The sequence below is a fragment of the Aotus nancymaae genome, unplaced genomic scaffold (genome assembly GCF_030222135.1).
Source record: "Aotus nancymaae isolate 86718 unplaced genomic scaffold, 86718_ANA_hifiasm-v0.15.2.pri h1tg000016l, whole genome shotgun sequence".
NCBI lineage: Eukaryota > Metazoa > Chordata > Mammalia > Primates > Aotidae > Aotus > Aotus nancymaae.
Genome location: NW_026988428.1, coordinates 47,770,680 through 47,792,895, shown reverse-complemented (window position 1 = coordinate 47,792,895; position 22,216 = coordinate 47,770,680). Strand labels below are relative to the sequence as shown.

The window sequence follows — 22,216 nt, the reverse complement described above, 5'->3', positions numbered from 1 at the left end:
CTGTAGTTACCCCCTTAGGTGCATCATGTACTGTTTAGTTTGCTACCACCTCCTCCCTCTCGCTTACTCTTACCCCCCTAAATTACATTACTGGTGGCCATTTAGGTTTGGATTCTTGTTTCAAACTAGTGTTTTAAACTCACTTTGCATTAGAATTACCAGAATAACTACAGGTTGAGCATCCCTAAACCACAAATTCAAAATTTACGACACTCCAAAATCCAAAATCATTTGAACACCAACATGATGCTCAAAGGAAATGCTCATTGTAGCGTTTCACATGTAGATTTCACATGTTCATATTAGGGATGCCCAGCCCTTAAGTATAATGTAGATACTCCAAAGTCTGAAAAAAATCTGAAATCCAAAACATGTCTGATCGCAATCATTTTTGATAAGAGATACTCAACCTATTAAAAAATACTGATAACCCAGTCTCACATGTAGAAATTCTGTTTTTGTTTGTCTGGGGCGGTACCAGGGCAGTGGCATTTTAAAGATAAAGCTCTCCAGGCAATTCCAATGTGCACTCAGGTTGAGAACCATTCTTTTAAGTCATCCAAGGGGATGGCTGAAGGCCTTCTCATTTTTGCCTCTTCCTCTGGCCTTTCCTAGGCTTTTACTGAGGCCGTGAGGATGACCTGTACCCTTCCCTCTTGACTTGGCCCTAGTAGTCACCACAGCTGGACACTTTCATTTCAGCTCCTCACTGTGCATTGCCTGATAAACCAAGAGGCAGGAGTCTCTGCTCATACTGTGGTGAGGACAGTCCACATGTCAGAGATTTTCTAGGTCACAAATGGGGGAGATTGGAGGGCCAAAAATGCTGACCTAGTCTTATAGCTTAGACTTCCACACACAACAACCCTAGCCAGAGTGTGAATGTACTGATGTGACCAATGTGAAAGTTCTTATTTTTAAAGCTCTCTTATTTTGTTTCTTTTTATGATTTGCAGGTACTTTATTCACATGCCAGCCTTGAAGAAAAGGCTCCCGTTGTGTTACCCCATTACTCAACCTACCACTCAACTTTTTCATGAAGTTCTGAAATTGGTTGAATAAAAACAATATATACAATGTTAATTAAAGTATAAAATGCTAATCAAGAGTCAATTTGATATTCATGAGGAACTTCTTTTGATTTGTTTAATATCTGGCTATCTCTGAGTCCTATAAACAAAGATTTTAATGGAATGTGCCAACAATACCTTTCTAAGAGAAGTTTAAAATTTTTAAAAATAAATTTGCTTTATTATAAGTGTGCAAAGATCTCTACGCCATTGGGCAAAGGACTCATTTCTTTATTAGAGTAGTTCTTCAAACTCACTCTTGCTGCAAAATAAATCACTATCCATCAAGACACAGGAAAAAGGAATGCAGGGATTTAGGAATGCTGTATTTGCTTCTCTTCAACCTTAGCAGCAAAAGCAAGAAAGTTCTCAAAATGCTCCTGACAATAGTTCTGTTGTCTTAAGCAATAGAATGCTGGGGAGTGTGGGGGCCTGAGGCACGGGCATTCAAGTTCTTCTCAAGGGTGTTTTATCTTCTCAGTTCAGGCACAGTGTTCTCAGTGAAACCATACTAGGCACAGGAGCAGGCTCTTCACCTGATTCTGTACATGGAGCCATCCAAAAACTGTGATTTCGACTAGGTTCTTAGAGTTCACTATGTCCACCATCGGCAGGGCCTGGCTCGTCCACTACATTTCTGGAATTACAGCTTGGTCTGGGCCTGGGGTCACTCACCCAAGATCTCGTCCGCCAGCCATGCCTCCAGGAAGAACACTAAAGGGTCTCTCAGTTCCTGCACCGGAAACCACCAGGGCTGATGCCAAAGTTTTAAAATCTGCTACAAAGAAACCTACATCCATCCTTACATACATAAAGGGGTGCTAAACGTTAGTTTTTCTCCAGAAAAAAAGCTTCTAAGACAAAAAACTATCAAGGGAACAGAAGCCTATGGAGAGTGAATACAGAAAATATAATCTGGTGAGTTTCACTGGTGTAATAATGGTGAGTGGCATGAAGCCACAAAACATCCTAAGATAAATTGTTGTGGGGAATATAAGCTACAAAGTGATTATTTGAGAAATACTGAGCAATAGGATGACACCCTCCTCCTCCACCTGACAAATTCTAGTGACCAAAGTATTCTTGGAAGAATGAGCAGAACACAGGCATAGCTGTACAGTCAGTTCCTCCTTTATCACAGTGAAAGAAACTTGGACTTCAACAAAATTAAGTGCATTGTGCCACTCTGTTTCAGGCATCTGTGGGCTAATTTGTGTAGTACCATAGAGTCTCTATGAAATGTAAATTGTCCATGAGCAATTATGACTTTCCCACAACCATTTAAAAACTTGTCTTCACTATATTTTATGCCATAAACTAATTTAATTCCACAAATACTTAACTTTGATATCACTGTGAGCTATTGAATTTGGATGTCTAAGAACATAGGAACTGGATTCTCCATTCAACTTACTGTGACTTGAGCGAGGATCAGAGAAAAATCTACCACCAAAGAAAGAGCTCTTAAGCCAGATTCGCCTGTGTTGGGCAGTGGAGATAATATCCACTTAGGACATTTTATTCTAGGTTCTGACAGAATCAAATGATCAGCTCTTTGACTTCAAGCAAGTCAGACCCTTTTCCAGGCTACATCTGTTTCTTTCTGGGCTTCCTCTGATATGTGGAAGGGTGGGACTAGATGTTCCCCAACTTCTCTTCCAGCTCTGGCATTCTCTGCCCGTGACAAGACATTTAACACTCTGAAATGGAGTAGTGTGTCTGCTATCTTGGCTCAGTGGATGATTTTGCACTAAGTGCAAGTAATCCTCCTTTCTTTTTACCTGGAGTTTCCCTTTCTGCTCTCACCAGCCATCACCCCATAAAGTGTCCAAGCCTTTTCCTTCATTACCCAATGAGGAGTCCATTTTCTACCTCCATCTTGTGGGCAGAGAGAGGAGCAAAATGGTGTTTCTGAGTGTCCTGGCCATTAGATGGGGGGATTATTTTCAAGAGACAGTCAATCAAACGAATATGAAAAGATTCTTGGAACACAGGCAAGTATCACCTCAAACTGGACAAAGGATGTGCTGGTGAATGATAGAACCCACAGGATGACAACGGGAGGATCAACTCAGTTCTGCCTCAGCTTCTAAGCAGTGCCCTGGATCTGGGCTAGTAGCTGTGCAGGCTCTGGTGAGGGCTTGGGGTTTCTCTACCATGGGATTTCTGCCATTCCTCTCCCACTCCTCTCTTTGCCCCAAGATCTTACTTTATTTAATCTCTGGGAGCAAAAGCTCTGTCAAAGTGTATCTGAATCTTTTCATGTGCAGCTAAACTCAGTGGTTTTTTTGGAGAGCTAATGGTGGAATATTTGTCACCCTGATTTTCTTTAGTCTACTCTGTACAACTCATGTCTATTCATTTGCACAGTTTGGGACCAGAAACTAATACTTTGAAGGATTATCCAACCACAATTCTTTTCTGCTGTGTGCTTTTTGTTTGCATTGTTGTCAAAGGCAAGAAAAATCACAGAATCATCCATCTCTATTAGTGCTCAGACACATTTAACATTTTAACTAAATACTGACCTCACCAACAAAATAATTATTTTTCAGGAAATCTAATTGTAGAAAAATCTGACTATGAAGATCACATACATAACTTTTTAAGAATCTAAGGGCTTACCAAAAAGGCAAGTACCCATGGATAGTTTTCAAGCTGTCGTCAAGATTCTAAACCCTTTGACCACCTTTTATAATACAAGTATTGCCATTTACTACCCCTACTTACTCCCACAGTCATCAGCTCTACCATTTAAAAATCTATGTAAATAGGCTGGGCACAGAGGCTCATGCCTGTAATCCCAACACTTTGGGAGGCCAAGGCGGGTGGATCACCTGAGCAACAGAGTTTGAAACCAACATGGGCAACAGAATGAAACCCTGTCTCTACTAAAATACAAAAATTAGCCAGGTGTGGTGGCACGTGCCTGTAGTTCCAGCTACTCGGGGAAGGTTGAGGCACAAGACTCACTTGAATCTGGGAGGCGGAGGTTGCATTGAGCCAAGATTGCGCCACTGTACACCAGCTTGGGCTACAGAGTGAGACCCCCATCTCAAAAAAAATGTAAGTAATATATAGAGATTATATATGATTATATATAGAATTATTTATAATTAAAAAATTTCATGTATATAATAGGGGGTATGAACACTGGTTTTGAGACCAAAATGGTTGAAATTCCAGTTCTGCACTAGTTTTGGACCTTAGGAAGTTAATATTTGTAAGCTGCAGTTAAAGCAAAGATAACATAACCTACTGCATAAGGTGTTAGGAGATTTAAATGAAAAGGTAAGCACATAGCATGGTGTCTGACAAGCAGTAAGGATTTGGGGTATTTATTGTTAAAGTGACAAAGCTGGGTAAGAATTTAGAGACTTAACAAGTACTGCCCTTATTTCTTGAACCAATCTGAGAACCAGCCACTATACTCATAGAACCCCTGATCTATAGAGCATTGGAGGGCAGACTCATTTGAATATATACATATATATTTTTAGACTGAGTTTCGCTCTTGTTGCCCAGGCTGGAGTGCAGTGGCGCAGTCTTGGCTCACTGCAATCTCCACCTCTTGAGTTCAAGTGATTCTCCTGCTTCAGCCTCCTGAGTAACTGGGATTACAGGCACGCACCACCATGCCCAGCTAATTTTTGTATTTTTAGTAGAGACGGGGTTTCACAACGTTGGCCAGGCTGGTCTCGAACTCCTGACTTCAGGCGATCTGCCAGCCTCGGCCTCCCAAAGTGCCTGGATAATAGGCATGAGCCACTGTGCCCAGCCAGTATGGTTTTTAAAAGTCAATGTGATAGCTGATCTCCAAGCATGTTCCAAACAATACCACTGCACTCTATTTGCATGTTACTCCTCACATCAAGAGGTGAAGTTTGGCCAGGTGCAGTGGCTCACACCTATAATCCCAGCACTTTGGGAGGCTGAGGTGGGCAGATCACCTGAGATCAGGAGTTAGAGGTCAGCCTGGGCAACATGGCAAAACCCCGTTGCTACTAAAAATACAAAAATTAGATTACTGTAGTGGAGCATGCCTGTAGTTCCAGCTACTCAGGAGACTGAAGCAGGATAATCCCTTGAACCTGGGAGGTGGAGGTTACAGTGAGGCAAGATCATGCCACTGTACTCTAGCCTTGGTGTGACAGGAATAAAACTCTGTCTAAAAAACAAAAAAAAGAGGTGAAGTTTGTGTCCTTCTGCTCTCATCTGGGCTGAGCCTGTGATATTCTGACCAGAAGAATGTGGAGGAAGTAAAGTTCTAGGATTTCTGACTCCAGACTTTAAGACAGTCTGGGTCTGGCAGCTTTTGTTTCCGAGCCATAATGTAGAGAGGCCTTGGAGGACGACATCAGGTGCATGGAGAGACCACACAGAAGAGCACCGGCTGCCCTTTCACAGCAAACTCGTAGGGAACCCAAGTGAGACCTGTAGGAACTGCCTATCCAATCCACAGAATTGTGAGATACAATGAAGGGCTGTGTTAAACCTCTTAAGTTTTGAAGTTTTGCATTTTGACAAATGTAAAACAGTCAATATTTTTATTTATTATTAAACAAAATTATGCATTATAGCAATGTTAGGGTAATTCCAAATTCTTCCTTCCTTCCTTTTTCTTTTTTTTGAGACAGGGTCTCACTTTGTCACCCAGGCTGGAGTGCATGGAGTGCATTAGCATGATCTCAGCTCACTGCAGCCTCAACTTCCCAGGCTCAAGCAATCCTCCCATCTCAGCCCCCTGAGTAGCTAGGACTACAAGCATGTGCCACTATGCCCAGGTAATTTTTGCATTTTTTTGTAGAGATGGGGTTTCACCATGTTGCCCAGGCTGGTCTCGAACTCCTGGAATCAAGTGATTCACCCACTTCAGCTTCTCAAAGTGCTGGGTTTCAAGTGTGAGCCACTGCACCCAGCCCGGTAATTCCAAATTAAGTAATGCACTAACATCAGTTCATTCCAAGCAATCTAAGTGTTTTTACCTGTTTATATGCTCTTCCAGCTCTTTTTACCTATATCACTGAAATCATAATACAGATTTTTTTCCTCTTGTCAATTTGAATGGATTTGATAATATTCCACTTTTTTTTTTTTTTTTTTTTGAGATGGAGTTTCGCTCTTGTTACCCAGGCTGGAGCGCAATGGCGTGATCTCGGCTCACCGCAACCTCTGCCTCCTGGGTTCAGGCAATTCTCCTGCCTCAGCCTCTGAAGTAGCTGGGATTACAGGCACACGCCACCACGCCCAGCTAATTTTTTGTATTTTCAGTAGAGACGGGGTTTCACCATGTTGACCAGGATGGCCTCGATCTCTTGACCTCATGATCCACCCACCTGGGCCTCCCAAAGTGCTGGGATTACAGGCGTGAGCCACTGCACCCCGCCCTATTCCACAGTTTTCTAGTTCCTTCGAAATGGGATTTTGTAAACTATGATGGCGCCATTGCACTCTATCCTGGGAGACAGAGTGAGACCCTGTCTAAACAATCAACCAACCAAAAAAAATGTATTTACATACGGCAGGGTCCATGTTATTCCTGTCCCTTCCTGGGAAAGAGGCCCTGGGAATCATACAACACAAACAATAGTGGAGCACATAAGAAAATCAAGCGTTGAGCCAGGTGCGGTGGCGCATACCTATAATCCCAGCATTTTGGGAGGTTGAGGAGGGTGGATCACTTGAGGTCAGGAGCTCGAGACCAACCTGGCCAACATGGTGAAACCCCATCTCTACTAAAAATACAGAAATTAGCCCAGTGTGGTAGCACGTACCTGTAATCACAACTACTCGGGAGGCTGAGGCAGGAGAATCACTTGAACCTGGAAGGCAGAGGTTGCAGTGAGCCAAGGTTGTGCCACTGCACTCCAGCCGGGGTGACAGAGTGAGACTCCATCTCAAAAACAAAACAAAACAAAAAAAGACAAGCAAGCATTGATAGAATATGATTTATACCAACTAGACTGGGATTGTTCATTCCCTCACCCCTTCCTTCTTCCAGCCAGCCTAGAAGGGACTAGGGGAAAGTTTTATAAAGCTGGGAAAAGACGAGGTCTTATGAGATTTATTGGTTATACATTGGAGAGATTTCCAGGTATGAGCAGACCTTGGATAGAAGAGGTTTTTTTTTTGTTTTTTTTTTGTGGATTTTTTTTCCATTTTATTTTTTCTGGCCTTCTTTTTCTTTTTTGTTGCCTTCTACTTAGAAGGTGACTTTGACTCTGGAGACTCTGGTGACTTTGACTTTGGAGTTATTGGCTGGGCACAGTGGCTCACACTTGTAATCCCAGCACTTTGGGAAGTTGAGGCAGGTGGATTGCTTGAATCCAAGAGTTCAAAACCAGCCTGGGCAACATAGTGAAACCCTGGAGAGCTAAGGACTATGGGTTAAGCAAGAGAGAAGAATGAAAAATTTTCTTAATATTTGCCCCAAGATTCTGAAAGAGGCAAAGAGGACCTTCAAGTTTTCTTCTAGGTGGTCCACTCCTTTGAAGGCCCTAGGAGGGTGTGGGGTTTCTGGACAGAAGGTGTGCCTATAAATAAAGACGTTAGATTTGGCTGAAGCACGAATCCTCTTCCCTTCTCTTTTCACTTTCTACTTCTGATGGTGATGGGGACAGAGTAGCAGTGACTGTGGATATGGGATTTTTCATTTGTTTTGCCAACAGGGATCGCGGGCAGAGGAAGGAGGATGTAAATCAAGTGATATAGGGCTACTATCAGTACTATTTCAAGTAAGATTTATATGGGTTTTGGTGGGTTGTCCTGCAACATCTGCCATTATTTACAACCTTGTTTCTACAGGGAAATTATTCTGTCTTCCACAGAGCTGACCTACAAATGAATTTGGAAAGGATATAAAGGAGTGGTTATTTTACTTCTATTAGCAACTATCACCACCAGAGGGCATAGTTGAATCAGGAAGAGACAGGCAAAACTTTGGTCTAACCTATGGAACAGTGATTTTCTTTCTTTTTTTTTTTTTATTGTGAAAAACGCATATGTGAGATGTACCCTCTTAACAATTTTTTTTATGGTGAAAAGACATACATATATTTAGAATTAGCTGGACTCAGTTTAGATGATCCCAGTTTTGTTGGCAACATCCAAAGCATTGTAATTAGGAGCCAGTTGAACATATGCCTTCTTCTCTCCATCAGGCCAAATCAGGGTGTTGACCTTGGCTTCATCAATGTCACAGAGCTTCTTCACAGCCTGTTTGACCTGGTGCTTATTGGCTTTAACTAAAATCCACAACGAACACAAGTGTGTTGTTGTCTTCTATCTTCATGGCAGACTCAGTGGTCAGCCGAAACTTGATGATAGCAGAGTGGTCAAGTTTGTTTCTCCTGGGGGTGCTCTTCTGAGGATATTTGGGCTGCCTCTGGAGTCGCAGTGTCTTGGGCCGCTGGAAAGTGGGTGATGTGCAGATCTTCTTTTTTTTGTGGCTGTGGAGGCTGTGGACACCTTTTGACACTGCCTTCTTGGCCTTTAAAGCCTTTGCTTTGGCTTCGGCTTTAGGAGGGGCAGGAGCTTCCTTCCTTGCTTTTGGTGCCATCTTGTGAAAAGCCCTCTTAACAAATTTTTTTTTTTTTTTTTACAAAATTTTAAGTGTACATGATTGTTACCTATGTGCACGTTGATGTACAGCATATCTCTAGAAGTGTCTCATCTTGCATGACTGAAATCCTATATCCACCAAACTGCAACTAATGTTCCCCTCTCCAAAAACACCATTCTAGTTTCTGTTTCTATGAGTTTAACTCCCTTAGATGCCTCGTGTAAGAAGAATCCTGCAGTGTTGTTGTTTTTTTGAGATGGGCTTATTTCACTTAGCATAATGTCTTCCAAATTCTTGTTGCAGCATGTGACAGGATTTCCTTCCCTTTTTAAGACCTTCATTTGTAGGTCAGCTATGTGGAAGACAGAATAATTTCTCCATAGAAACAATGTTATAAATAATGGCAGATATTACAGGACGGGCCACTAAAAAGCTGAATAACAGGCTATTGTGTGTATATACCACATTTTCTCTATCTATTTATTCACTGGTAGACATTGTTTTTTTCTACCTCTTGGCTGTTGTTGAATAACAGCAATGAACATGGGAGTACAAATATGTTTTCAAGATCCCGTTTTGAATTCTTTTGGATAAATACCAGAAATGGTATTGCTACATCATACAACAGTTCAATTTTTAATTTCTTGGAGGAACTTCCATACTGTTTTCCATATAGCTGCAGCACTTTACATTCCCACCAACAGTGTATACGTGTTCAAATTTCTCTATATCCTCATCAACACTTATTTTATGTATTTTTGGTAATGGCCATCATAACAAGTGTGAGGTGGTATCTCACTATAGTTTTGACCTGCATTTCCCTGATGATTAGTGACACTGGGGATCTTGTATGTGTGATTTTGTTTTGTTTTGTTTTTGAGACAGGGTCTTGCTTTGTCACCCAGGCTGGAGCATGGCCCACTGTAGTCTTGACCTCCTGGGCTCAAGCAGTCTATCTTAGCTTCCTGAGTAGCTGGACTACATGTGTGTGCTACCATACCTAATTAAATTTTTTTTTTTTTTTTTTTTGTAGAGAGGAGATCTTACTATGTTGCCCAGGCTGGTCTTGAACTTCTGGGCTCAAGCAATCTGCCTGCCTCAGCCTCCCAAAGTGTTGGGATTACAGGTGTGAGCCACCATTCCCAGCCACCCTACAGGCTTTCAAGTTGAAATCTAGGCCAGGCATGGTGGCTCAACCTGGAACCCCAGCACTTTGGGAGGCTGAAGTGGGAGGATCACTTGAGCCAGAAGTTTGAGACCAGCCTGGGAAACATGGAAAAACCCCCCCAAAAACAAAAAAAGCCAGATACGGTAGTGCATTTCTGTAGTCTCAGCTATTTGGGCTGGGGGCTGAGGTGGGAGGATCACTTGAGCCTGGGAAGTCGAGGCTACAGTGAGCCATGTTTGTGCCACTACACTCCAGCCGGGGCAACAGGACAAGACCTTATCTCAACAACAACAACAAAAAGAAAAAGAAAAAAAAAGAAATCTAGAGACCCCAATTTGACCTTTATGAATAGAGGATAAGGAGTTCAAAGTGTTTTAGGTATGCTGACCTGATGGCATGTTTGCCTGTGTGGGCCCTGGCTTACATCTTTTTTCCCCAGCACCTACTTTCAGTTTCAAAGGACACAAAGACAAACAGAGTGATATAAAGGACCTTGGGGATGGGGAGGGGTAGTGGGATGGGGGAGGGATAAAAGACTATATGAGTACAGTGTACACTGCTTGGGGGACAGGTGCACTAAAATCTCAAAATTCACCACGAAGGAACTCATCAATGTAACCAAAAACCACCTGTAACCAAAAAACTATTGAAAATTTTTTAAGTGTCCTCATTTGAGCAATAAAGGATAAAGCTGTACACTCTAGTTACAGCCATCCTCGCCTAGTGTTTTAAGACTAGTAAAGACCTGTGCCTTAACAGTAGGAGTTGGGAAACAAAGGGGGTCAATATCATTTACAGAACTTTGATAAAGTTCTCTCAGGAAGCATCTCTAGTCCAATATGATTGAAGCTTTGAGGGCCCTATTGAACTTCAGATATCCTGTTCAGATCTTCTTTTGCGACTCAGACCTCTGTAGTTCCCCCTACTCCCCACACTCCTAAAATACCACCTCAAAACACAGGGCATAAGAAAGGAAATAGAGTGAAAGATTTCATCACAATTAGGCTCCCCTGAGATATGAGAGCATATAAGGTCATTTTAGGATAGGAAGAACGAAACTTCTCAAAGAGTCAAATTTACTCAGAAAAGTTGGAAGGCAGGACAGCAGTTTTGGAATCACACGACATAATTTGGCTGACGTGAATAGGGATTGCTACACAACAAAATGATTCCTCAATGACACATCTCAAGATGAAATCCAGTTGCCAACGTGACTTCAAATGGTTTGGTATTAACAATAATGAAAAGATAGAATAAAATAGTGATTTTTGAGGAGACTGAGAAATATTTATCTAAAAAAATAAAGTGTTTTGAGAGAAAGTGTGTGTGTGTGTGTGTGTGTGTGTGTGTGTGGACCATATCCAAGAATGAAAGTGGCACACAAACTGAAATATGCTGAGATTGGTTTGTTGGAGCAAAACAGAGCATCTTGGCATCCTCAAGTTTTCATTCCTTCAGAGGATGACTATTATTAGCACTATTTAGTATCTATCAAGCCCCAGCTAGGGCAACTTTTCATAATGGGCAGGGAAGGAAGAGGGGAAAATGTATCATTTGTTCCCAGCATGGGCACTCAGTGTGGGGAAAATGTCTTAAAAGTTATCTGTCAGAAGGTTTAGGAGGTTTCATATGATTTTCAGAGATCTCTCTGCCTCAGAAAGAAACTGATTCAGTAAGCATCTATTCTGAGTTTGTTTGATACTTAGGGTATAGAAAAAGAAATAAAACTGGGTCTCCACTGTCAAGAACTTACATTCCAGTAAGTTAATCTTTCTAAATTATTTGAATACAACCTTTAAAATCTTTGCCATACCATCTGTATAATAATACTTACTTAATACAGATTTACTCAATGTTTTTACTCAATATTTTCTTAATATTACTCAATAATTTCCCAATATTTGTACTTACCTTAGCCTTGTCCTAAAAAATACCTGGGAAATCACAGATTCGGTGTTCTAGCTATATTGTTTTGTTTTTGTCTGTTTTTTTGAGACAGAGTCTTGCTCTGTTGCTCAGGCTGGAATTCAGTGTGACCCAATCTCGGCTCACCGCAACCTCCGCCTCCTGGATTCAAGCAATCCTCCTGCCTCAGCCTCCTGAGTAGCTGGGATTACAGTCATGCACCACCATACCCAGCTAACTTTTTTTTTTTTGTATTTTTAGTAGAGATGAGGTTTCACCATGTTGGTCAGGCTGGTCTCGAACTCCTGACCTTGTGATCTGCCCACCTCTGCTTTCCAAAGTGCTAGGATTACAGGCGTAAGCCACCGCGCCTGGCCTATAGTTTTAAATAACTTTTGTGTGGTTTTTTTTTTTTTTTTTTTTGAGGAGTCTTGCTTTGTCACCCAGGCTAGAGTATAGTGACACAATCTCGGCTCACTGCAACCTCTGCCTCCTGGGTTCAAGTGATTCTCATGCCTCAGCCTCCTGAGTAGCTAGGATTACAGGTGTGTGCCACCACACCTAGCTAATTTTTATATTTTTAGTAGAGATGGGGTTTCACTATGTTGGCCAGGCTGGTCTCAAACTCCTGACCTCAAGTGATCTACCTGCCTTGGCCTCTCAAAGTGCTGGGATTATAGGCGTGAGTTACCATCCTGGGCCCATTTTTTTCTTTTCTTTCTTTTTCATTCTTTTCTTTTGTTTTTTATTTTTTAAATTTTTATAAAGATATTAAATAAACCAGGGGAAAGCGCGAATGCAGTCCCCCACTACCACAAGTTATGCAGTCGAGTTTCCCACATTTGGGGAAATCGCAGGGGTCAGCACATCTGGAGTGCAATGGATAAGACTCGCCTTGGGAAGGCTAGGGCCTTCGTGATCATGGTATCTCCCCTGCCAGGTAAGTATTCTTTTCCTTTTTTAAAGACAGGATCTTACTCTGTTGCCCAGGCTAGAGTACAGTGGCACAATCTCAGCTTAAGGCAGCCTCAATTTGTTGGGCTCCAGCAATCTTCCCCACTTAGCCTCCTGAATAACTAGGACTACAGGCACATGCCACTATGCTTGGCTAATTAAAAAAAAATTTTTTTTTGTAGAGATGAGGTATCACTATATTGCCCAGGCTGGTCTTGAACTCCTGGGCTCAAGCAATCCTCCTGCCTCGGCCTTCTAAAAGTATTGGGATTATAGGCATGAGCCACCATGACCAGCCATATGTGCATATTTCTAATGTACTTTTAAAAATAAACACACAAAAAATTTTTAAATGTCTCTTCCTTGGATTACCTAAAGTCATCTTTGTAGCACTCTACAGGAATGACCATAATAAAGAATGCTCAAAGACGTCATCACATGAGGGACTCAGTAGCTTTCCCTGTAGGTAAATGCAGGTAATTCTGAGTATATCAAGGAGGCCTATTTAGAAGAGCTGGCATTTGAGGAGGTTTAAAAACATATCTAAGTCTGTAATATTTCAAAGAACTAAAGGAACATGACAAAATGATAAGATTTGACAAAGCTTGGTGATGAGTTCACAGATGTCTCTTTACTTCTTTGCATGCTTCAAATATTTCACAATAACAACAATTAAAGTATCTCTAGGATTTGGAAAAGAGAAAAGCATTCTAAGTAGACGAGAAAGTATGAATGCCGGGCACGGTGGCTCAGGCCTGTAATCCCAGCACTTTGGTAGATCGAGGTGGGCAGATGGCTTGAGCTCAGGAGTTCAAGATCAGCCTGGGCATCAAAGTGAGACCCCATCTCTACAAAAATACAAAAATTAGCCAGGCATGGTGGCATGCACCTATGATCCCAGCTACTCAGGAGGCTGAGGTGAGAGGATGGTTTGAGCCTGGGAAGCAGAGGTTGCAGTGAGCCGCAATCATGCTACTGCACTCCCGCCAGGGCAACAGAGCCAGATCCTGTCTCAAAAAAAAAAAAAAAAATCTGAGCAAAAGCACAGAATCCTGAAATTCAGGGCTGGGTATCTGGTCCTATTAAAGGTGAGTGCTAGAAAATAAGGCTGGAAAGGTAAGATAAGGTCAGATCACACAGGACCTAAGTGGTCCTAAGTAACTGAGAGGGCTGTGGTGGTGGGGATTCCCTGCAGATTTCTGATGAGTTAGATGATACGATCAGAGCAGGAAATTATAAATAGAACTCTAGGAGAATTTTACAGGATTGGGAGGGCCCAAAGTTGAAAGGATCTTATTAATAATGATTCAGGTGAAAATGATGATCTCCCTATGCCCCCTAACATCCTGATTTCTTCCCTTGTTCTGCTTTTATTCAAAACAAAACAAAACAAAACCCCTGAAACCATACATTTCTACAGGGAAGTCACAATTTCTCCTTCCCACGCCAGATTCTTTGTAGTCTCGTCCAATTATAGTTGTAGATAAAGGGTTGGTAAACCTTTCCTGTAATAGGCCAGATAGCAAATATTTTAGACTTTGCAGGCGATACAGACTCTGTTGCAGGTACTAAACTCTGTCATTGCAGCAAGAAAAGCAGATCCAGAAAATAGACAATGAATGGGCATGGCTGTATTCCTGTAAAACTTTATAGATACTGTTAAATTTCAGATGATTTTCATGTGTCATAAAATATATTTCTTTCATTTTTTTTCCAACAATTAAAACATGTGAAAAAGCATTCTTAGCTTTCAAGCGATATAAAAATAGGCTGCAGACTATGGAAATGCAAAATAAAACCACAGTGAGACACAGCTTCTCCCTAGGATGGCTATATAAAAAAGATGGATAAATGTTAGAAAGAATATGGAGAATGAGAACCTTCATACATTACTCCTGGGAATATAAAATGCTACAGTTGCCCCGGAAAAGTCTGGTAGCTCCTCAAACAGTTGAACATAGTTACCATATGCTCAGGCAATTCCACTTCTAGGTATGTATCAAGAGAAATGAAAACATGCCAACACAAAAACTTGTACAGGAATATTCATAGCACATTATTCATAATAGCCAAAAAGTGGAAACAACTCACATGTCCACCAACTGATGGGTGAATAAACAAAATGTAGCCTAGCCGTATAATGGACTCTTATTTGGCAATAAGAAGAAATTAAGTATTCTAGCCAAAGCAATCAGACAAGAGAAAGAAATAAAGAGCATCCAAATCAGTAAAGAGGGAGTCAAACTCTTGCTGTTTGCCAAGGATATAATCATATACCTAGAAAAACCCAAAGATTCCTCCAAAAAGCTCCTAGATTTGATAAATGAATTCAGTAAACTTTCAGGATACAAAATCAATATACTCAAATCAGTAGCCCTGCACCAACAGCAACCGAGCTAAGAATCAAGAACTTACCCCTTTTACAATAGTTGCAAAAAATAAAAATGAATAAAATAAAATACTTAGGAATATACCTAACCAAGGAGGTGTAAGACCTCTACAAGCAAAACTACAAAACACTGCCGAAAGAAATCATAGACGACACAAACAAATGGAAACACATGCCATGCTCATAGATGGGTAGAATAAATATTGTGAAAAGGACCACACTGCCAAAAGCAATCTACAAATTCAATGTAATTCCCATCAAAATATCACTATCATTCTTCACAGAATTGGAAAAAAAAATCCTAAAATTCATATGAACCCCCAAAAGAGCCCACATAGCCAAAGCAGGACTAAGCAAAAAGAACAAATCTGGAGGCATCATATTTCCCAACTCCAAACTATATTTTCTGGCTATAGTCACCAAAACAGCATGATACTGGTATAAAGATAGGCACAGAGACCAATGAAACAGCATAGAGAACCCAGAAATACAGTCCAATACTTATAGCCAACTGATTTCTAAGCAAACAAAAACATAAAGTGGGGAAAAGACACCCTATTCAACAAATGGTGCTGGGATAATTGGCAAGCTACACGTAGGAGAATGAAACTGGATCCTCATCTCTCACCTTTTACAAAATCAACTCAAGCAGCCGGATGCGGTGGCTCACACCTGTAATCCCAGCACTTTGAAAGGCTGAGGCGGGTGGATCGCTTGAGGTCAAGAGTTTGAGACCAGCCTGAACAACATGGTGAAACTCAGTCTCTATTAAAAATACAAAAATTACCCAAGCATGGTGGCACATGCCTGTAATCCCAGTTACTTGGGAGGCTGGAGACAGGAGAATCACTTGAACCCAGGAGGTGGAGGTTGCAGTGAACAGAGATCGTGCCACTGCACTCCAGCCTGGGCGACAAGAGTGAAACTCCATCTCAAAAAACAAAACAAAACAAAATAAAAAACAAAATCAACGTTAAAAGACTTAAATCTAAGACTAAACCGTAAAAGTTCTAAAAGATAACATTGGAAAAACCCTTCTAGACATTAGCTTAGGCAAAGACTTCATGACCAAGAACCAAAAGCAAATGCAACAAAAACAAAGATAAATAAAATGGAACTTAATTAAATTAAAAAGCTTCTGCACAGCAAAAGAATTAGCAGAGTAAACAGACAACAGGGGAGGGACAGCAGGGGGTGGGAAGGTGGGGAGAGATAGCATGGGGAGAAATGCCAGATATAGGTGAAGGGGAGGAAGGCAGCAAATCACACTGCCACGTGTGTACCTATGCAACAATTTTGCATGTTCTTCACATGTACCCCAAAACTTAAAATACAATAAAAAAAAAAAAAAAGAAAAACAGTGGAGATTCCCCAAAGAACTAAAAGTAGAGCTACCGTTTGATTCAGCAATCCCACTACTGGGTATCTACACAGAGGAAAAGAGGTCATTATATGAAAAAGACAATTGCACACGCATGTTTATAGTAGCAGAATTCACAACTGCAAAAATATGGAACCAGCCCAAATGTCCATCAATCAATGAGTGGATAAAATGTGATATATGTATAATGGAATACTACTCAGCCATAAAAGGAAATAAAGTAATGGCATTTGCAGCAACCTGGATGAAGTTGGAGGCCATTATTCTAAGTGAAGTAACTCAGGAATGGAAAACCAAATATCATACGTTCTCACTTATAAGTGGGAGCCAAAGTGTGAGGATGAAAAGGCGTAAGAATGATACAATGGGCCAGGTGCAGTGGCTCAAGCCTATAATCCCTGCACTTTGGGAGGCCAAGGCAGGTGAATCACCTGAGGTCAGGAGTTTCAGACCAGCCTGGCCAAAATGGTGAAACACCATCTCTACTAAAAATACAAAAATTAGCCTGGTGTGGTGGTGGGTGACTCTAATCCCAGCTACTCATGAACCCAGGAGACGGAGGTTGCAGTGAGCTGAAATCATGCCACTGCATTCTAGCCTGGGCAACAAGAGTGAAATTCCATATCAAAAAAAAAAAAAAAAAAAAGAATGATACAATGGAATATGGGGACTCAGGCGTGGGAGGTGGGGTGAGGAATGAAAGATTACATATTGGGTATAATGTACACTGCTCGGGTGATGGGTGCACTAAAATCTCAGAAATCACCACTGAAGAACTTATCCATGTAACAGAACATCACCTGTTTCCCAAAAACCTACTGAAATAAAAAACCAAAACATGAAACAAAAAAAAGTAATGAAGCACTCATGTGCTAGAACATGAATGAGTCTTGAAAACATTACGCTAAGTGAAAGAAGCCAGTCACAAAAGACCACATAATGTATGATTTCATTTATATGAAATGCCAGAATAGGCAAATCTATAAGGACAGAAAGTAGATTAGCAGTTACCCAGGGCTGGATGGGCGTGGGTTTTTGGGGGGAGGGAGTTGATGAAAATGTTATAAAATTGTAGTGATGGTTGCATGACTCAGTGAATATACTGAGTAATTTGTATAATATGTGAATTATATCTCAATCAAGCTGTTAAAAAATAAACAACAGTGGTCTGTGGGCCAAATGGTCCTGGAAGTGGTAGGTAGGTTGGCAACTTCTGTTGTAGAGATATTCATGCAGAATGCCAGATGAACTGATTCCTTTCAGAAGCCTATTAGTGGATTCAGCTATTTAAGCTTGGAAGACTCACTTAAGGAGGGCTGGAAGTTGACTGTAATCAGAAAGTCCTTTGTTCTCAGGTCTTGCTGGTGAAAGGATCTATCTTATAGATAGATGTTTGATGTAAGCAATAATGAACTCCTCACCAAGTGGTGATTTGTAATTACAGCCATGAATTCAGCTCAGGAACTCAGGTATGTTCAAACTCACTGTGTTTTCTTGTATTGGGTTCTTGCATAGCTACTCGGTTGCAAGGACCTTCACTTGGTCTCAGCCATACTTCCCAGACAAGCAATCATTTTGTCCGTCTCTCTTCTTCTAGACCATTTGGTTAGTGTCTTAGTTCACTCAAGCTGCTATCACACAATGCCATAGACTGGGTGGCCTATACACAACAAATATTTATTTCTCACAGTTTTAAGGAACTGCAAGGGAAGTTCAAGATCAAGGCACTGGCAGATTTGGTGTCTGGTGAGGGCTTGCTTCCTGGTTCATAGATAGCTGTCCTGTCACTGTATCTTCATATAGCAGAAGTGGCCAGGGAGCTCTCTGGAGTCTCTGATATAAGGGCACTAATCCCATTTGTGAGGGTTCTGCCCACATGAACTAATCACCTCTTGGAGCCACACCTCCAAATACAAGCACATTGGGGGTCACGTTTCAACATATGAATTTTGGTGAGACATAAACATTCAGTCTATAGCAGCTAGTCAGCTTAAATTCCTAACCTTCTCAGATCTGAAAAGCAAAGCTTCATCCCACTGTCCTTTTGGAGAGCTAAAGTGAGGGGCTAATGGTAGGGTTTAAATTTCCTTCTTGCAATCAGAGTCCTAGCCAAGGCAACTCCTTAGTTTTTGTACTGCACTTGGGATCTTACATGTTCATTCCACAAATACATATTTTATGCCTACTATGCATTGAGCACTATTTCAGGTGCTAGAGATATAGTAGTGAACAAGAAATAAAAATCCCTGCCTTTGTGGAGTTTATATTTTATTTTTGTTTACTTATTTATATTTTAATTTTATTTTTTTTGAGATGGAATCTTGCTCTGTTCCCTAGGCTGGAGTGCGGTGGCACGATCTCAGCTCACCACAACCTCTGCCTCCTAGGTTCAAGCGATTCTCCTGCCTCAGCCTCCCAAGTAGCTGGGATTACAGGCATGCACCACCATGCCTGGCTAATTTTTGTATTTTTAGTAGAGAGAGGGTTTCCCCATGTTGGTCAGGCCGGTCTTGAACTCCTGACCTCAGGTGATCTGCCCACTTCAGCCTCCCAAAGTGCTAGGATTACAGGTGTGAGCCACCGAGCCTGGTTGGAGTTTATATTTTAGTAAGATGAAGTTAACCCTTCTTTCATCTGCTTCTTTCCATAATGAAATACTATACTTTATCATCATGAATTAGTCTTGAATCAGAGTCCTGTGCTCCATGAAAGGCCATTTCACCACTTCCTCTAGGCAGAATATAGCCAAACTCATCCCAGACTGAACTATTAGGTCCTATGAGTTCTATCTACAGCATAGTTAAAAAACATCCCATCCACTTATCTTTTTTTTTTTCTTTTTAAGAAATGGGGATCTCACCATGTTGCACAGGCTAGACCTGAACTTTTGGCCTCATGATCCTCCTGCCTCAGCCTCCTGAGTAGCTGGGGCAGGCATGTTCCACAACTCCTGTCTCAGCAAAAGCTTTTGTATGCGTCTCCCTGAATTTTCAATTTTCCCATTGTTATTGAAATAATCAAATCTGATAATATTCTTTCCTTATTTAAGCCTTTCAATAGCTTTTCTATTTTTCTTAGTATTAACTCCAAAATACTTACCTGGCCTATGGTGGCACTGCACGTACTGGTCCCTACCTACCTCACCTGAAATCACTCAACCTGTGGCTTGCAATGTTCCCACCACATTGGTCTTCTCTCTTTATCTTAAATGTCAAGCCCCTTCACATCTCCATTTTATGTGCTGTGACCTCGTGCCTGAAACACATAAACCTCCACCAGGTTTATGTGCACTTAGGTCCACAAAACTGAGCTTTCTCCTTAAGGCTATTTCTGATCCTACCATGTTATACACTTGTAGTTATTACGATAGTTATTTATGTTCATATTTAATTAATGTTATCTCCATTAGACTATAAGCTCCATGAAGCAGGGTCATGTATTATATGTTTACCACTGTATCTCTTCACCTAACCTAGGATCTGGCTCATAGTATTGGGTTCTTTTTCTCATAGTATTGGATCTTCTTTTTCAAAATATCTGTGTGATTGAAAAGAACTCAAAAAGTGTTTTCAATCACAGACAGATATTTTGAAAGAGAAGATCAATTAGAACAAGACAACTATGAAATTACCTTAAAAAGTAAAAAAGTCGGGAGGCTGAGGCAGGAGAATTGCTTCAACCCGGGGAATTGCTTCAACCCGGGAGGCGGAGGTTGCAGTGAGCCACTGCACTCCAGCCTGGCACCTGGTGATGGAGTGAGACTCTGTCTCAAAAAAAAAAAAAAAAAAAAAAAGTAAAAAAGTATTTTATGGCTATATATTATGATACAAATTAAATTCAAATAATGGAAAAAGAGGGATATGACTAGAAAAGCAGGAAAGCAGACAGGGAGTGAGTGACAAAGAGACAAGGAGGAAACTGGCAGAATCACAGCTACATTGCAAAAGGAGGAGGGTGGGGAAAAAGAGATAATTTTATTCAAAATAAAAACTAGTGATGGCTTGACTGGCAGAGCATTTGTACTTTTAGAAGACTTGGACAATTGAAACCCAGAACTGCTACCCAGACGCTGATCAGAGTCAAGACTACCCCAAATTTTGTAACGACCAATTTTGTCTACCTCTTTATACCTTTTGTATCAAAACTTCACATTCTCCCAAATACGGTATTACAAACCTTCCTCAGGAGGGCTAGAAGTTTTAGGAAATAAAGCACATAGTAGTTTTTCTGCTTTTAAAAGGGAAGTTTCTCAGTCATTCACTTCCAGACTCAATTCTAGGATAATTTGTGTTTCATCTCCCCTCACATTATGCCACCCAGGTGGTGATAGCTAATTTTTAAAAACCTGGAAGAGAATCTTTGGTTTTATCATTAAGTGTCAGGAAGAGGGCATTTATGGAAAGAAATGTTTAATAACATACAGAAAGCAGAGTCCCAAGGGTCTGAGCAGACCTTTGCCTCAAATGTAAATGAGGGAATGCAGGGAAATGCCACCTTTTAGTATGTAGGCAAGAATGACAGGAGTGAATGTTCAGAGGAGTTAAGAATTTAATGATATAGCCATACTTAAGAAAAAGTGCTCTAAAGATCATCTCTGAGGTGCACAAGATATAAATTTTAATGATGCCTATGTCACTATAAAAAACAAGTCCACAAGGCACAAAGGGAGAGTCCTAATGAGTGCTCAATCTGTAGAAATAACTGGAAAGAAAATGTTGACGGAGGTGTATTTCCCATACAGTTCTAGAGTTTAAATAATGTCTATGTATGAAAACTCTTAGATTTTAAGAGGAATAAAAAGTAGTGTATTTTCTGGTGCTCATGGCATGCAGCACTAGCAAAACTGATTATTTCAACACTAAATTACAGAGTATTAACTATGTGCTAAGCAGTATAAAGATTAATAAGACGCAGTGCTTAGCTTTAACAAGCTTACAATACAACAAGGGGAACAAGTTAGCCACAAAAATAACTATAAGGTAGTTGATAATAAATGACCAGGAGATGCAAAGTTTTACGAGAGTTAGAAGGAGAAAAGGCTCATAATCTTACTGAGACAATCACTAACATTTCCATGAAGGAGGCAGCATTTGAGATGAGGCTTTAAAAATAGTAATATATTCACAGTCGAAAATATGAGGGAAGATCATTTCAGAGAGTGGGTACAGCAACAGCAAAGGTACAGAAGTGGGAAAGCAGGAGAGATTTTTAGGAAACTCAGTAGTTATTTTGCCAGAGTAGAAAGTGTGTATGTTTGAGAAGAGCAGTAGGAACTACTACTAGAATGGTAGGTAGGAGTCACCCAGATTGTGAAAAGCCTTTTATTCATTCATTCAACAAATATTCACTGAGCCCTTGTGCCTGGCATTGTGCTAGACTCAGTGGGCAAAACAAAAACAAAAAAATAGGAGCCAGGCATGGCAGCACACAGTTGTACTCCCAGCTACTTGGGTGGCTATGGTGGGAGGATATAGCTTGAGCCCAAGAGTGCCAGACCAGCCTGGGTAACACCGTGAGAACCCATCTCACACTCCCTGACACACACTCCTTAAAACAGATAGGGGTTTTGAATGCAACCATACCAACTATGCATTCATAGATTTCCTCAACCAGAACCCAAACATTCTTTTCCTAAATTGTCATATTTTTTGTCTGCTCCCCAACTTTTTTTTTTTTGAGACAAGGTCTTACATTGTTACCCAGGTTGGAGTGCAGTGGCATGATCTTGGCTCACTGAAGCCTCAACCTCCCAGGTTCAAGTTATCCTCCCACCTCAGCCCCCCAACTA

At 41.0% G+C, this 22,216-nt stretch overlaps 1 protein-coding gene, 1 non-coding gene and 1 pseudogene across 3 annotated transcripts in view; 1 reads left to right on the top strand and 2 right to left on the bottom strand.

Moving 5' to 3' along the window:
- The window catches only part of CUNH12orf56 (chromosome unknown C12orf56 homolog), a 101,948-nt gene extending 98,466 nt beyond the window's left edge, over nucleotides 1-3,482 (top strand). For both annotated transcript variants that reach the window (XM_021670235.2, XM_021670234.2), the window contains one exon: nucleotides 957-3,482. In XM_021670235.2, coding sequence (XP_021525910.2) covers nucleotides 957-1,062 — 106 coding nt within the window. In that variant the 3' untranslated portion in view covers nucleotides 1,063-3,482. The remainder of the gene's footprint in view (nucleotides 1-956) is intronic.
- Nucleotides 3,483-6,693: 3,211 nt separating this feature from the next.
- On the bottom strand, nucleotides 6,694-9,650 carry LOC105711985 (large ribosomal subunit protein uL23-like; annotated as a pseudogene).
- Nucleotides 9,651-12,485: 2,835 nt separating this feature from the next.
- Nucleotides 12,486-12,652, bottom strand: LOC135275564 (U1 spliceosomal RNA). The gene has a single exon (XR_010343183.1). It is a non-coding gene; the product is annotated as a U1 spliceosomal RNA (small nuclear RNA).
- Nucleotides 12,653-22,216: the final 9,564 nt, after the last annotated feature.